Here is a 12,578-nt window from a genome sequence, read left to right on the forward strand (position 1 = left end):
AAAATCAAGGTGGGGAAAGGGAATTTCCAATAAATTGAAGGTTTTCACCACATACTTTACCCTGGTGTTTTGCTAACGTAGAAGAATTTTCCCAACTCTTAATATTTCCTTTCCAGATATAATAAAGGAACAGAATCGAGAGTTAAGAGGTACACAGAGAGCTATAACAAGAGATCGAGCAGCCTTGGAGAAACAAGAAAAACAATTGGTAAGCAAAGCAGTGACTTTTAGCTTAACTTTTAAAAGACAACATATTTTCAGAGAGAACTGAAATGATAGGCGAAAATGAATTAATCATGTGTTAATTTTCAAAGGCTGATCTTTCCCATTGCTAAGTTTATTAAGCTGTAGGACAGTGGTGGTCGCACTTTTTGGCAGGTGTACCACAAATTGCCTCCCTCTCCCTGAGTGCCACTTTGATCTAGGTTCCCCAAAAACATACCTGATAGAGTTTGTAGCCTTAGGCAGAGGGTTTTGAGTCTTTGGCCCCATAACTACTGCAGTTTTATATGGTGAGAGAGGATCCAAAGCCCTTAATTTGGCAGCAGCTGTGGGGCCAGGGAAGTCTTAACCTGGCTCTTAGCAGTGAAACCGCCTCAGAAGCATTCTGCCATTGCTCTGCTCGGTGGCTCACATGCTACACATAGCTGCCTGTGACACATGTCCTGTGGTTGGCCAAAACACTGCTTTGCATCACCTGGGGGCTGAGAATTAAAGAGAGTCAAAAAGTAAAAACATTTCTTGTAAATATTTTGAAGAGGTTAGGAAAAGCCCTGCTGCACACTAGTTGTGTGTGAGACACTTAGCAAGGGAGCCTCAGGGCCTGAGGGTTTCATGTCCTTTGTCAGCAGTTTATTGCACCAGCTGTAACAGGTGTCTTTCTCCTGTGACAGCCCCCATTGAAGCACCTTGTGAGGCTGTATGTAAAGGTACTTTCATTGATGGTTTTGCCATGTGCCTAGTGGCACCTTCAGGGCCTGTGCTTCCCATGAGACAGAACAAGCAGGGTCCTGTTTCCTGACACACTGCTGCCTTCAGTACCATATAATCTGCATCAGCTGGTGCTTCCATGCCTGGGGATGCAGTCTGCCTCACATTCTGCCTCTTGCCCTCTTACCTCCCACCCCTCTTCACTGGGCAGCTGCTTCAGCAGTAACTCTCCTAATGGGGCTGCCCCCAGTTATACCCTCAGGGCCCTGTTAGGCAGCACTCTTCTGGTCTGAGCAATTCCATGGGGCACTGGGACAAGGTGTCCTTAAGGGCTGTCTCTGAGGCAGTGCAGTGGGGCTGATAACTCTCTATGGGGTCATGACATAGGAAGTCTGGGTCCAGGTGTATTTGGGGCAGCAACAGGGCATGAGAGGCTATATGAGGGGCATCCTGCTGTGTTTCTGGGGGCAGCCAGCATGGAGTGCTTGGTGAAGGGCAGCATCGGGTCTCACGCTAGGCTTCCTAGACTTGGAGCTGGCTGCAGGCATTCAGATCTTAGTCTGGGACTGCCAGGCAAGATGGGCCTAGGTAAAGGCATAACAACCTTGTACCCTGGGCAAAACCCCTCTGTGCTCTTGGGTATGTGGTGAGGGGGTGCCAAATGCTGCAGGGTAGTAAAAGCGAAGGGGAGCGGTCAGTCTTGTCTCTCTAAGGAAGGCAAAGGTTGGAGCTGCTACTGCTGCTGTGTCCTATGCCTGGCTTCTAGAACTGGGTAGTGCTGGTCTGATTTCTCTTCCCTGCACACGCATGCACGCGCGTGCGCACACGCACACACACACACACACACACACACACCTCTTCTCCCTTTCCCCCTGCGCCCTCCACCTCCATCCTTCTCACCGGCTCATTTGCTTAGTTGCATGGGGCAGTTCCCAACCAGAGCAGGAGGGACTAGCTGGGCCAGGTTTTCTACAGCATGGTCAAACAGTTGAGTAGGATGCAGCAGGCAGGATGGGCTATATCACCCTGGCCCCTTGCTGGACTCCTATTGTGACAGTGCAAGCCCAAAGAGCTGCAATGCACTCCCAGCCCCTGGCCTGCTCTGTGTTCTCCTCCCCACTTCAGACCTGCCCCCATCCCTTGCTGTACATGCCACATGTGGCATGCATGCTGCTGGCAGTGGTTACTGCCTAAAATCAAGTTGTCCTCACGCCCTCAAATCTCCAACTTATGGGGAAGCCAGAAGTTGTAGTGGGTAATATTCTTTCTTATCTTATAGCATGCCAGGAGCTTCAAAGAGTTAATCTGGGCCAGAGCTTCATAGCCTTGCCTCTAAAAGAACATCAGTTGCCTTGTTTTTATTTTCAAAACTAATTTTAATTATGAATAAATTATCTATGTGATTCTCTGGCATAGATTGTATTTGTAATAGTTTAATAATGTATGGCATTTATATTAGTGTTTCATTTTGAAAGTGTTCTTTACAGACTAATTGGATAATGTGGGATAGCAGTACTCCTGGTAGGAAAAATAAATGTTTCTTAAAGTTTATTATGCTACTGCTTTGAAAAATATTATCACATGCATATCATGGCAAATATGCTCTGCCATGTCATTGCTCCAGCAGCTAAAATAGGTCCTAATTTACCTACAATATTGGGGAGACAATTAAAGAATGTGACCAATTTGGTGACATTTTGGGCATCTAGAGAAAATTGCGCTCTTCACAAGCTCATAAACTGTCTTGATAGCTATAAAGAGGACTCATGTTTTTCATACCACAGTACTTGCCTAGTGGTCATGTGTACTTCTCACTTTCCTGTTTCTGTTTTCTTTGGTGTACTTGCATCTCCTAAGAAATCTTACATGAACAGGTGTCATAAATAAGGGATGTATAAGAAGTAATTTATGTCAGACTAACATACCAACATTAACATAGTTCTCTTTCAGTAATCCAATATCTAAATTGGGGATTGCCAACCCCTTGCTTGGGTAATGCAAATGGCATGGGTGGCATGCAGCAGATTGGGAGGATACAAGCAACACGATGGTAAATAAGGCAGGGCAAGGAGCAGAAAGCAGAGCAGCAGGTCAGGCAAGATAAAGTGAGTGGCAACCAGGGAGTGTGCAGGGCTAATTTGTGGCACAACTGCCAAAAAGGTTGGCCCTCACCTACCTAAGTAATATTATACTTCTCATTGCAGGATAGTATTCATAGAGGAATGAGATAATTAACACTAGTTTTGGAGCTTCTTGTCTCTCTCAGTGCTTGTTCTTCTGTGCTTACCTATTGTAACCTGGTGACTGATCTTCACATCAGCCTTTTGGACTTTCACTGCTGGAGGATGAAGCACTTCTCTCCTGTGGCAGGTGCTTTACCACCTGTAGTTGTATTCTCCTAATTAAACATTGCTTACCTGGCAAAGTATTATCATACACAGCTCATATATGCCCAACTGTATGTTCCTGCAGTCACATTATTTCATATTAAGGGGGAACATTTTTCTCTCTTTATTAGCAAATAATTGCTTGGTATGGGGGTTTTATGATATTATTGAATCCCAAATCAAATTGAGCAGCTTATCCTGTGTTAAAACAAATAAACAAACCAGTCAAGTCAGTCATATTTGCAAAGCATTTCCTGCTTTTGTTAGGTCACTCTCTATTCCCCAGAGTAGTAGTAGAATTTCATAGAAAAGATCTGAGTCAGGTTTCACTATTTAAGGTGTGGTATTAGCGAGAGCACTTACCATGCATGTACTAAGCTGACCCGAGTAAATGCATGAGGAGGATCCTCAGCTTTAAGAGTTCCACATATAACTTTTATATAATTTGCTAGAAATAAAGAAAATGATTAAAACCAGCAATGGTCTAGCAAAACAGTCTGTGTAACTGCAGAAACAGAAAAATTACAAAGAAAAGAAAATCCCTAATTATATATAAAAATGTGGAAGAATAAAGAGTTCCTTGGATCTACAGACTCCTCTATCCCTTCAGTTTTTGTCAGTGTGTCCTTTGTTAGTTGTATTGCCATTAGGCTATGGCAAATGAACAAAAGGACAGTTTGAAAGACCAAGAAGGAAGTGAGCTGACTTTCATTCTGGTTGTGTTTAGTTCTGAACAGATACATCTGTCAACCTTCATACTGTTTGCAGCCTAAATGATCCCCTAGATAAATAAACTTTGTCACCATATATAATATCTGTCTACATGTCATTTTGTATCATGGAAGTACATCTTTTCACAATATAACATGAATCACACTTGGAGTAAAGGAATACTATGTTAATCATATGTTCACTAGACTTTTGCTAGAAAGCTGAAGGAAAATGTTCTTGCAACTTTGCTGATGCCTCCATCATCACAAGGATGGTTTTGGTACCTGTAGCTAACTTGTCTGGCCCAGAATTTATTAACTCTTTTTAATAAGATAATTCTCTTTAAAAAGATTTGTGCTGTGCAAATATAAATGATTTATTTCTTGAAAACAGGAACTGGAAATAAAGAAAATGGCTAAGACTGGTAATAAAGAAGCCTGTAAAGTTCTAGCAAAACAGCTTGTGCAACTGAGAAAACAGAAAAATCGAACCTATGCTGTTAGTTCAAAAGTTACCTCAATGTCAACTCAGACAAAAGTGATGAACTCACAGATGAAGATGGCAGGAGCTATGTCAACTACTGCAAAAGTAAGGAGTTCAATGGGTATAAATATGTCAAATGTAATTCATCTGTTGACCAAGTTTTGACAAAATGAGTTGTATTTTGTTTAAGTTTATTCAGAGATGCAGATGCATTGTGCAGTAGTACAGCTAACAATTAAGATGTTGCAAGTAACGCACAAGTAATCAGTCATATTTTCTTGGTCAGTACCTGTTGTGTTAAATAACTAGGTTGCTTCAAAACAGCTGATTTTTATAAATATCTTTGACCAGGTCTATAAAAACATTAAATTCTGGTTCATAATGATTAAAATGAATGAGACAGCATTCTCATGAAAAGGAAAGGCTCCTATAGTGCAAAAATTAAAATCCTTGCAACCATGCAAATATCTGCCTTCAAATTCTGTCATTTAAACTGTTTCTGGATAAAGCCAAAGTAGGGCAGACTGATTCTAGAAATCAAGGCAATGTGTCATAGATGGCTGGTGTGAAAACTAGGGCACTACTCTGTTGCTGACACTTTTAAAGAGCTTAGGAATTCCTTTCATCCTCACTCTCTGCACATCCAGGAAATTGTGTTAATTTTTTTTCTCTCATATGCAGAAATAATGTCGCTTCATAAAGCCTACTTACAGATGTGGAGAAAAAAAAACAATTAGTGCTCTGCTTTAAGCTGAGTGCGCCCCCGCACTGAGCTCATCTCATGCTCAAAATAGGCATCACATTAGTTTGACCTGGCTTGCCTAGAGTTTGCAGATCAACGTGCTGCCACCACCCCCCACCCCTGGTGAGGGAGGGAATGGGCCTGGGACTGGGGTAGGTGCTGACCAGCCGGGGCAGGGTGGGCGTGGGGCAGAGCTGCAGCTCATCTGGGGGTGTGGAGAAGGGAGGGTAGCTCCCGCCGCTGTGCACCACTCGCCCAAGAGGGCATGGGGGGCCATGTGCCCCCGGATCTGCGTGGGGTGGGGCAGAGCAGGCTACAGCTGCAGGCTGGGGCTGGGGGCTGCACTGCTTCGTGCTCAGGCCAGGCAGCAGCACTGGGAGGGGGCAGTGGGGAGGAGCTCCAGCCACCCCAAATTTTGCTGTAGCTCCCTCCCAGCACTACTGCCATTGCCCACCCTGAGCGCAACACAGCGTGGCCCCAGCGCACCACTGCAGCCCGCCTGGCCCGTCCCACACAGATCCGGGGGCACATGCCCCCTTCCCCTTGCCCCCTGTGCTTTCCTGGATGAGCGGTGCACAGTGGCGGGAGCACCCCCTTCCCCTCTCTGCCCTTCTCCCAGACGAGCTGCGGCTCCATCCCATGCCTGTCTTGCCCCAGCTGGGCAGCACCTGCCCCAGCCCCACTCCCTCCCTCACCATGGGGGGGCATAGATCTGCCCCCCACGCCCCTTCCCTCATCTCCCCCTCCCCTTCCACCACAACAGACTTACCAGCTGCACACGGCTTTCCATGCTGCCAAGCTGTGCTCCTTGCTGCCTGGATGCTGTACTGTGGCTGCGTGAACGCATGGGCATTTATCGGCCAAATTATCAGCCATTTCAGCCCCATTTCCAATATAGTCAATTTTCTATATATCGGTGCCAATCCAGTGTCAGACTGACGTATTGGTGCACCTCTACTATAAAGTGTAAATGTTCATACAACATTAATTGTCTAGCTTCTTCAACAAACAAAATGAATAAAACATTTCCAATATCTTCTCTAAAAATTGGCTTGTATTAAAGTACTCTGAAATTTATGTCTGCAAGAAAACTACATGCAGTATTTTAATAATGCATATGATCTTCAGTCATTTCTGAAGCTACATGCATTCTGTATCAGGCATAAGATTTTTGTGCCAAGGAAAGTGCCATATATCACTATAGACAAGGATTAGAGAAAGGAATGATTCATAAGACCTGTTCCTCTCCATATATAGTGTGTGGTTTTCCCGGGGGAAAAAATATATATTTACTGATACAGTGCTCTATTTGAATCTAGAATACAGGGGCTTAGTTTCCTTATTTTAAACAAGATCAGACAATATAGACAATCCTTCCTTAAAGTCTCTAGTTGCAAGGTTATCTAACATGTCACTACTTAATGCGTTAATAACTGATAGTATCCTTTAAAACTAATTTATTCTTTACCTCTTCCAGAAGTGTCTGTTGTGGGGTTTTTTTGTTTTGTTTCTGTCAAAAATGTTTGAGCTGGAAGTTTTTTTTTTTTGGTTTTTTTTCCTGTGGAGGAATACCATAATTTTATATAAAAGGAATTGGAGAAGAAGGTGCTACTGCATGGATGAGTTACTACCATTAATAAGAACAGTACTTTAGAGTTGTGGTATAACAATGAGTAAGGTTCAGTAGAGTGCAGCAGATGTCAGCCAAGTGATAACAGATGTTCAATAATTTCTAATTGAACACCTTGACATTTGCTATTCAGAGAAAAGTCATACTTTCCACTAAATAATAATATGTAAAGAAATGTCAGAGATGTAATACCCTCTTTCCTAGTGGTGAGTGATGACATTGTTCCTAGCTAACTAAAATCCTGTTGCCATTTGCCTGTTGAACAATTAGTTAAGAAATTAAAAAGCTTGTCCTGTCTTCAACCCAAGCTGGTCCAGCAAGTCAAACAAGCTTCCTAATTTCAGCTCACTTTGGTAGTGATACAGCAGCACTCACTATGCTACTAGCCCGTAACATAAATGACTAGATGTGGATTGCACAATTGGTCCCTACCACAGCTCCCACAAAATTAGGAGCTCTCAGTGCCTAGAATAAGGATTGGCAACCTAGGGCCCATGGTCGGGGGCTTTTGGTAGTAGAGGTCTTTTCTCAGGTGGTCAGAAGATGTGGTGGGAGGTGGGGCAGAGCAGAGTGAGGGGGGTGGGTGCAGTAATGACCTGAGCCAAGTTGGAAGTGGCCTGTGCTTGGAGCTAAGCTCTGTTAAAGTTCCCCCTCACTTCATCAACCTCTGGTCTTAAGAACACAGAATCTGGTCCCAAATTTGGTAGGTTACAAATTGCCTTACTCCTGAATCGTATATTTAGCATCCTGCATATATTTGTATGGCATTATGTTGTATGGCTAATTATTAATATTTCACAATATTGTTAGACAATGCAGGCAGTTAACAAGAAGATGGACCCACAAAAGACATTGCAAACTATGCAGAATTTCCAGAAGGAAAATATGAAGATGGAAATGACTGAAGAAATGAGTAAGTTGTGTATTCTAGTAAATTACTTGCTTCAGCAAGCATGCATAATGCCAGGCCACTTAGAGGTACAGCTAATTTAATATCCAGAAGTGGGATTTTTTACAATTACTAATTAACACACAAGATTACTGTCAACAAACGATGGAAAAAAGGGAACAAAGGCAACAATATTTAACTTTCTTAGTCTGGTGACTTTATGCATTTGACAAGTATTGGTTATACTCCATTTCATCTACAACATTTAAGATCTCCAATAAAATTGGAGCTAGAACTTACTTGAGAGAGGGGAAACAACTACTATAACAAGAATTGAGTAGATTGAATGTCAACAACCAGAAGTTCTAGTAATGCGGAATAACTGAAATAGTATTGTTTTGGGTTTTTTTCCCCAGAGATAGTAGAAACTTGTTAAGCGGTATGAGGAAAGGAGAGTAGGTACTGTATTGCAAAAAGAGAACAGTAGGCGTAACGCACAATGTGCTGCTTCTGTGGAAGGATCTGACTTCAAGATTTGGATATGTCTGCAAATGAGAACAGCCTTCATAGGCTTTTTGACTTGCACCTATCGCAGTTATATAGAATGTGCAAGGAGTTGTTGAGAGGGAAGGAGCTCTGAGAATTACCTTTTGCCGCAGTTGTTACACTTTATATGTAAAGCGAAATGAAAGGGACCTGGGGGTAATAATAGACCACAGTATGAATATGAGCCAGCAGTGCGATGCTGTAGTCAGTAGAGCAAATAATACTCTGGCATGCATTAATTGATGCATCTCCAGCAAAACCAAGGAGGTGATTGTTCTGCTCCATTCAGCACTGGTGAGACTGCAGCTGGACTACTGCATCCAGTTCTGGGCACCACACTTTAACAAGGATGTGGACAAGGTTGAGAGAGTCCAAAGAAGAACCACACGTATGATCAGAATCTTAAAAGGCAAGCCATATAAGAAAAGGCTGAGGCATCTGGGACTCTTCAGCCTGAGGAAAAGAAGGCTGAGAGGGGACTTTGTAGGCAGCTTACCACTACACTAGGGGAGTACATCAAGGGCTCAGTGAGCAACTGTTCACCAGGGCACCCGAGGGGAAAACCAGGGGAAATGGCCACAAACTCCTGGAAGATCGATTCAGGCTCAACATCAGGAAAAACTCCCTCACCATCGGGCTGTCCAGACTGTGGAATAAGCTCCTTCCAGAGGTGGTGCAATCACCTACCCTGGAAATCTTCAACAGGAGACTAGACAGTCACTTTGCTGGGGGTCACCTGACCCTCAGTTGTCTTTCCTGCTTGGTGCAGGGGGCTGGACCAATGATCTTCCGAGATCCCTTCCAGCCTTACAATTTATAAATCTAAAACAGATTAGACAATGATAAAAACAGTGAAATTATACCCCTGATGTCACTGGTGGGGGACGTGTATCAAAAGGTTTGAGGATGAAAAGCCATCCTTTATATTGAAGTGTTACCCTTATTTTGTTAGCTGGGTCATTAAAGGGCTGACTTTTTCTTGCTTTTCATGTTTACCTTTCCAGGTTCTAGATTTTTTTTTTTCAGGTCTGGGGATTTAAATTGAAGTGTCATTTAGGGACTGCTGAGTCTTTCAGATGGTTGTTTTTCTTCAGTCTCTTAAGTTAGGATAGTTACGTCCTTGATAATTGCAGCCCTCCACTTTCCCTGAGACTAAACTGAACTTCCTAATGTTAACATAACCTTATTCTAATCCCTATCACTGCATCAGCTGTACTGGATGAGAATTAATACTATTGGGCAGTATTGCACCAGCACCACAAAGATGGATTTTTGTAGTTTGGTAGGTAGGAGGCAAAGAGTATACATAATAACTTTGGTTTAGGTAGAAAGAATGAGATCTTCAAGGCATGCATAAGTTTCTTAAGTGGCTTGCTCTTTAAATCTAAATAATAATATTCAGAACTTAAATCTCATGTACAAAATGGTGAAACCAAATTTCTGTTACATAAAGTACTGGTGCCTCACTTGTGCAGAGCACTATTGGCTGGCACTTCTGGAGAGACTAGTTTAAAAATGAGAGCTTCATATCATATATACCTTACTTAATGGTACTGTGGCTGAATGCTAAAATCAGGTATCCTGTGTCTTCTAGTTTCTTTTGCTTTCATTTTGTTTAATCTTGCTGTACAAAAGTGACTATTTCATTTTCCTTCCAAGTTAATGACACTCTAGATGACATTTTTGATGCTTCTGATGATGAAGAAGAAAGCCAGGATATTGTGAATCAGGTGCTAGATGAAATTGGAATTGAAATCTCTGGCAAGGTATGGAAGAAATTGCTCTTTGGGATAAGGTCAAACACCCTTCTGCCTCCACCTCCCCCCCACCCCCCCTTAAAATATTTTAAATAAATAATTCTGTAAAATGGCTTTCAGTTGATCGCACTATGTGTTGTTTGAACTTACTGTGTTGTCTTTGTCTTCTACAGATGGCCAAAGCTCCATCAGCTGCCAGAGGCTTACCAGCTGCATCAACATCTAAAGCGACCACCATTTCTGATGAAGAGATTGAACGGCAGCTCAAAGCCTTAGGAGTAGATTAGCTTTATGGCAATATGCAGTCTCCTTATAATAATTATTCAGCTGCAGATTTGTGAAATGTGCATGCTTTCTTTCAGCACAACTGATTTTTTTTTTCCAAGAAAATTGAAGGCTTCAGAAATGACAACTTGAGTTGCACCAAGAAATGTTTTAAATATTTTTGCCAGAGAAGCATTATCAGTTCAGTGAATTCCTCAAGTTGTTGGAAAAGCTGCTTTAAATGACTTGACGTTGATAGGTACATACAATTTTTGTGTTTGTTGAATGCAGGATTTTTAAGTACTGGACCGAACTGAGATCTAATTGTAACAGAGGCATTCATTTACTCCAGACCTGAATTACGCTTATGTTGCATACAGATCTTTTTTTTTTTTTTCCCAACCTTTTTTCCTTGTGCAGCCCTTAGTTTTTTCAGCTTGCAGGATATCAGGCAGCAAGCAGACTTGGAAAAATAACAGTACTACTAATAGTCCATTATCTGTTTCCTTTGAACCTTTTTGAACCTGGTCACATCCTATGACTGTTGGCAGTGTCTCTTTTTGGAAAATGCTTACAGCATGGATCCCTTTAAAGCCATCACCACTGGAAGGGTCTTAATCTATTATCCCCTCACAAACGAAACTTCACATTGCCTTTTTGTTTGGAAGACAGAATCAGTCCTTTTCAGTGAGAAAAAACTTACTAGAATGCTAAGGTTATAAGTAGTAGTAGCTTTTCTATATATTTCTTTAAAGTGTATGTATGAGTGAATTCAATCATAATCAATTGGATTCTTACTGAAGGGTATGGGGGAATCTGGCTTTCTTTGGCTTCAGTGGAAGAGGAATGGACTATAGGTTTTTAATGAATTGTTTGCATGAAAGGCACTGACTAAACTTTATTGTACTGTAACATAGCTAACTTCAATAGAAGTTTTGTGCCTTTTTGTATATAACTTTGTCATACTCCTGATTTTGCAAACTTTATCTTCAAGGGGTGAAGTAACTGCTGTTAAGGCAGTTACCACCAACTACAAAGCACTATTAAAATTCCGTGTACACTTGATAGCAGCCAGTGTTGAAGTTTGTGCATATACTACTTTAGCACTTGCAAAATGGGATCCGTCCTGAAATCTCATTTGTAAATATTTTACAGTATTTCTTAATAGGGGATGACGGTGTTCAAAAATATTATTTACTAAGGCTTATTCAGTTGCATACTGAGAGGATAAATCTAAAGCTTACAGTTATCAGAGTGAAATTTGTTTCCCTGTGTTTAGAGGACTTACCAAGAAAATAGTCTAAATAATAGGAAAATGCTCAGATTCTGTGGAGATTTCCTGGGGTCTCTGGACTGAATGGTTTTGATCTTATATGATACTAACTTTCAGGGGAATAATATGTTAGTCAAAGAAATATAATCGATCTAGATTCTAAATAGAGAGTAAAGGAAGGGAAGAGGCCTGAGTCAGTAAAACTACCATTGTCTCATCTACTAATGCAAAATTGAACAGGGAAAAAAAGACTTCTAATCAAAGTTTGTGAGCCCAGATCTTTGGTTTCTATGCGGGAACCCAGAACTGCTGCTTTCACTGGAAGATGTGGGTTAAACTGAGCATTTATAACCTAGTGTGTGGGACATAATTTGGAGTGTTTTTGTTTAAACAACTTATTTTGTAAAAATCTAATAAAAGCTTTTATTCCCATGGAAGCTTTGTTCTTCATAGTAAGTCATCTTTTAATGGACTTGCTTGAAACTTCCTATTGTTAAGGCCACTTGGGCATGGATTCTGCAAGTGTTTTAGTGTGACTGGTGCTGTTGGTCATGCATGAGTTCGTTTGGTACACCTACTACCTGTACAAACTTAGACTAAGAAAAGGTTCTTTGGGCTTTAAAAATATGTGGGAGCTAAGAACTCCAGGCATGCTTTCCTCTTCAGTGTTTCTCAGGAAATCTGACTCCAAGATGTAATACCCTGGATGAATGGAAACCTGGTCCTACATTATCAGTAAAAGTTGTGAATAATTATTTAGTAGTTCAGATCTATACAGTAAAGTCATGCTACTGTAAACCAATTTTGTAGTTTTGGTTAATAGGGCATTTCTGATGCATCTTTCACCTGAGAATACAAAATGTATAAATTTGCATCAAGCATAATGCTATCTATGATAGAAAGCTAACGCATCTTTTTCCTTGCTGTAGCCCCCCCCCCCCCCCCAAATCAAAACACCACCGTACC

General features: G+C 41.6%; 1 protein-coding gene across 1 annotated transcript in view; it reads left to right on the plus strand.

Annotated features, from left to right (window-relative positions):
- Positions 1-12,049, plus strand: part of CHMP2B (charged multivesicular body protein 2B) — a 22,707-nt gene extending 10,658 nt beyond the window's left edge. The window contains exons 3-7 of the mRNA XM_006018898.1: positions 117-208; positions 4,422-4,616; positions 7,694-7,796; positions 9,978-10,084; positions 10,249-12,049. Coding sequence (XP_006018960.1) covers positions 117-208; positions 4,422-4,616; positions 7,694-7,796; positions 9,978-10,084; positions 10,249-10,362 — 611 coding nt within the window. The 3' untranslated portion in view covers positions 10,363-12,049. The remainder of the gene's footprint in view (positions 1-116; positions 209-4,421; positions 4,617-7,693; positions 7,797-9,977; positions 10,085-10,248) is intronic.
- Positions 12,050-12,578: the final 529 nt, after the last annotated feature.

The sequence above is a fragment of the Alligator sinensis genome, unplaced genomic scaffold (assembly GCF_000455745.1).
Source record: "Alligator sinensis unplaced genomic scaffold, ASM45574v1 scaffold19_1, whole genome shotgun sequence".
Taxonomy (NCBI): Eukaryota; Metazoa; Chordata; order Crocodylia; family Alligatoridae; genus Alligator; species Alligator sinensis.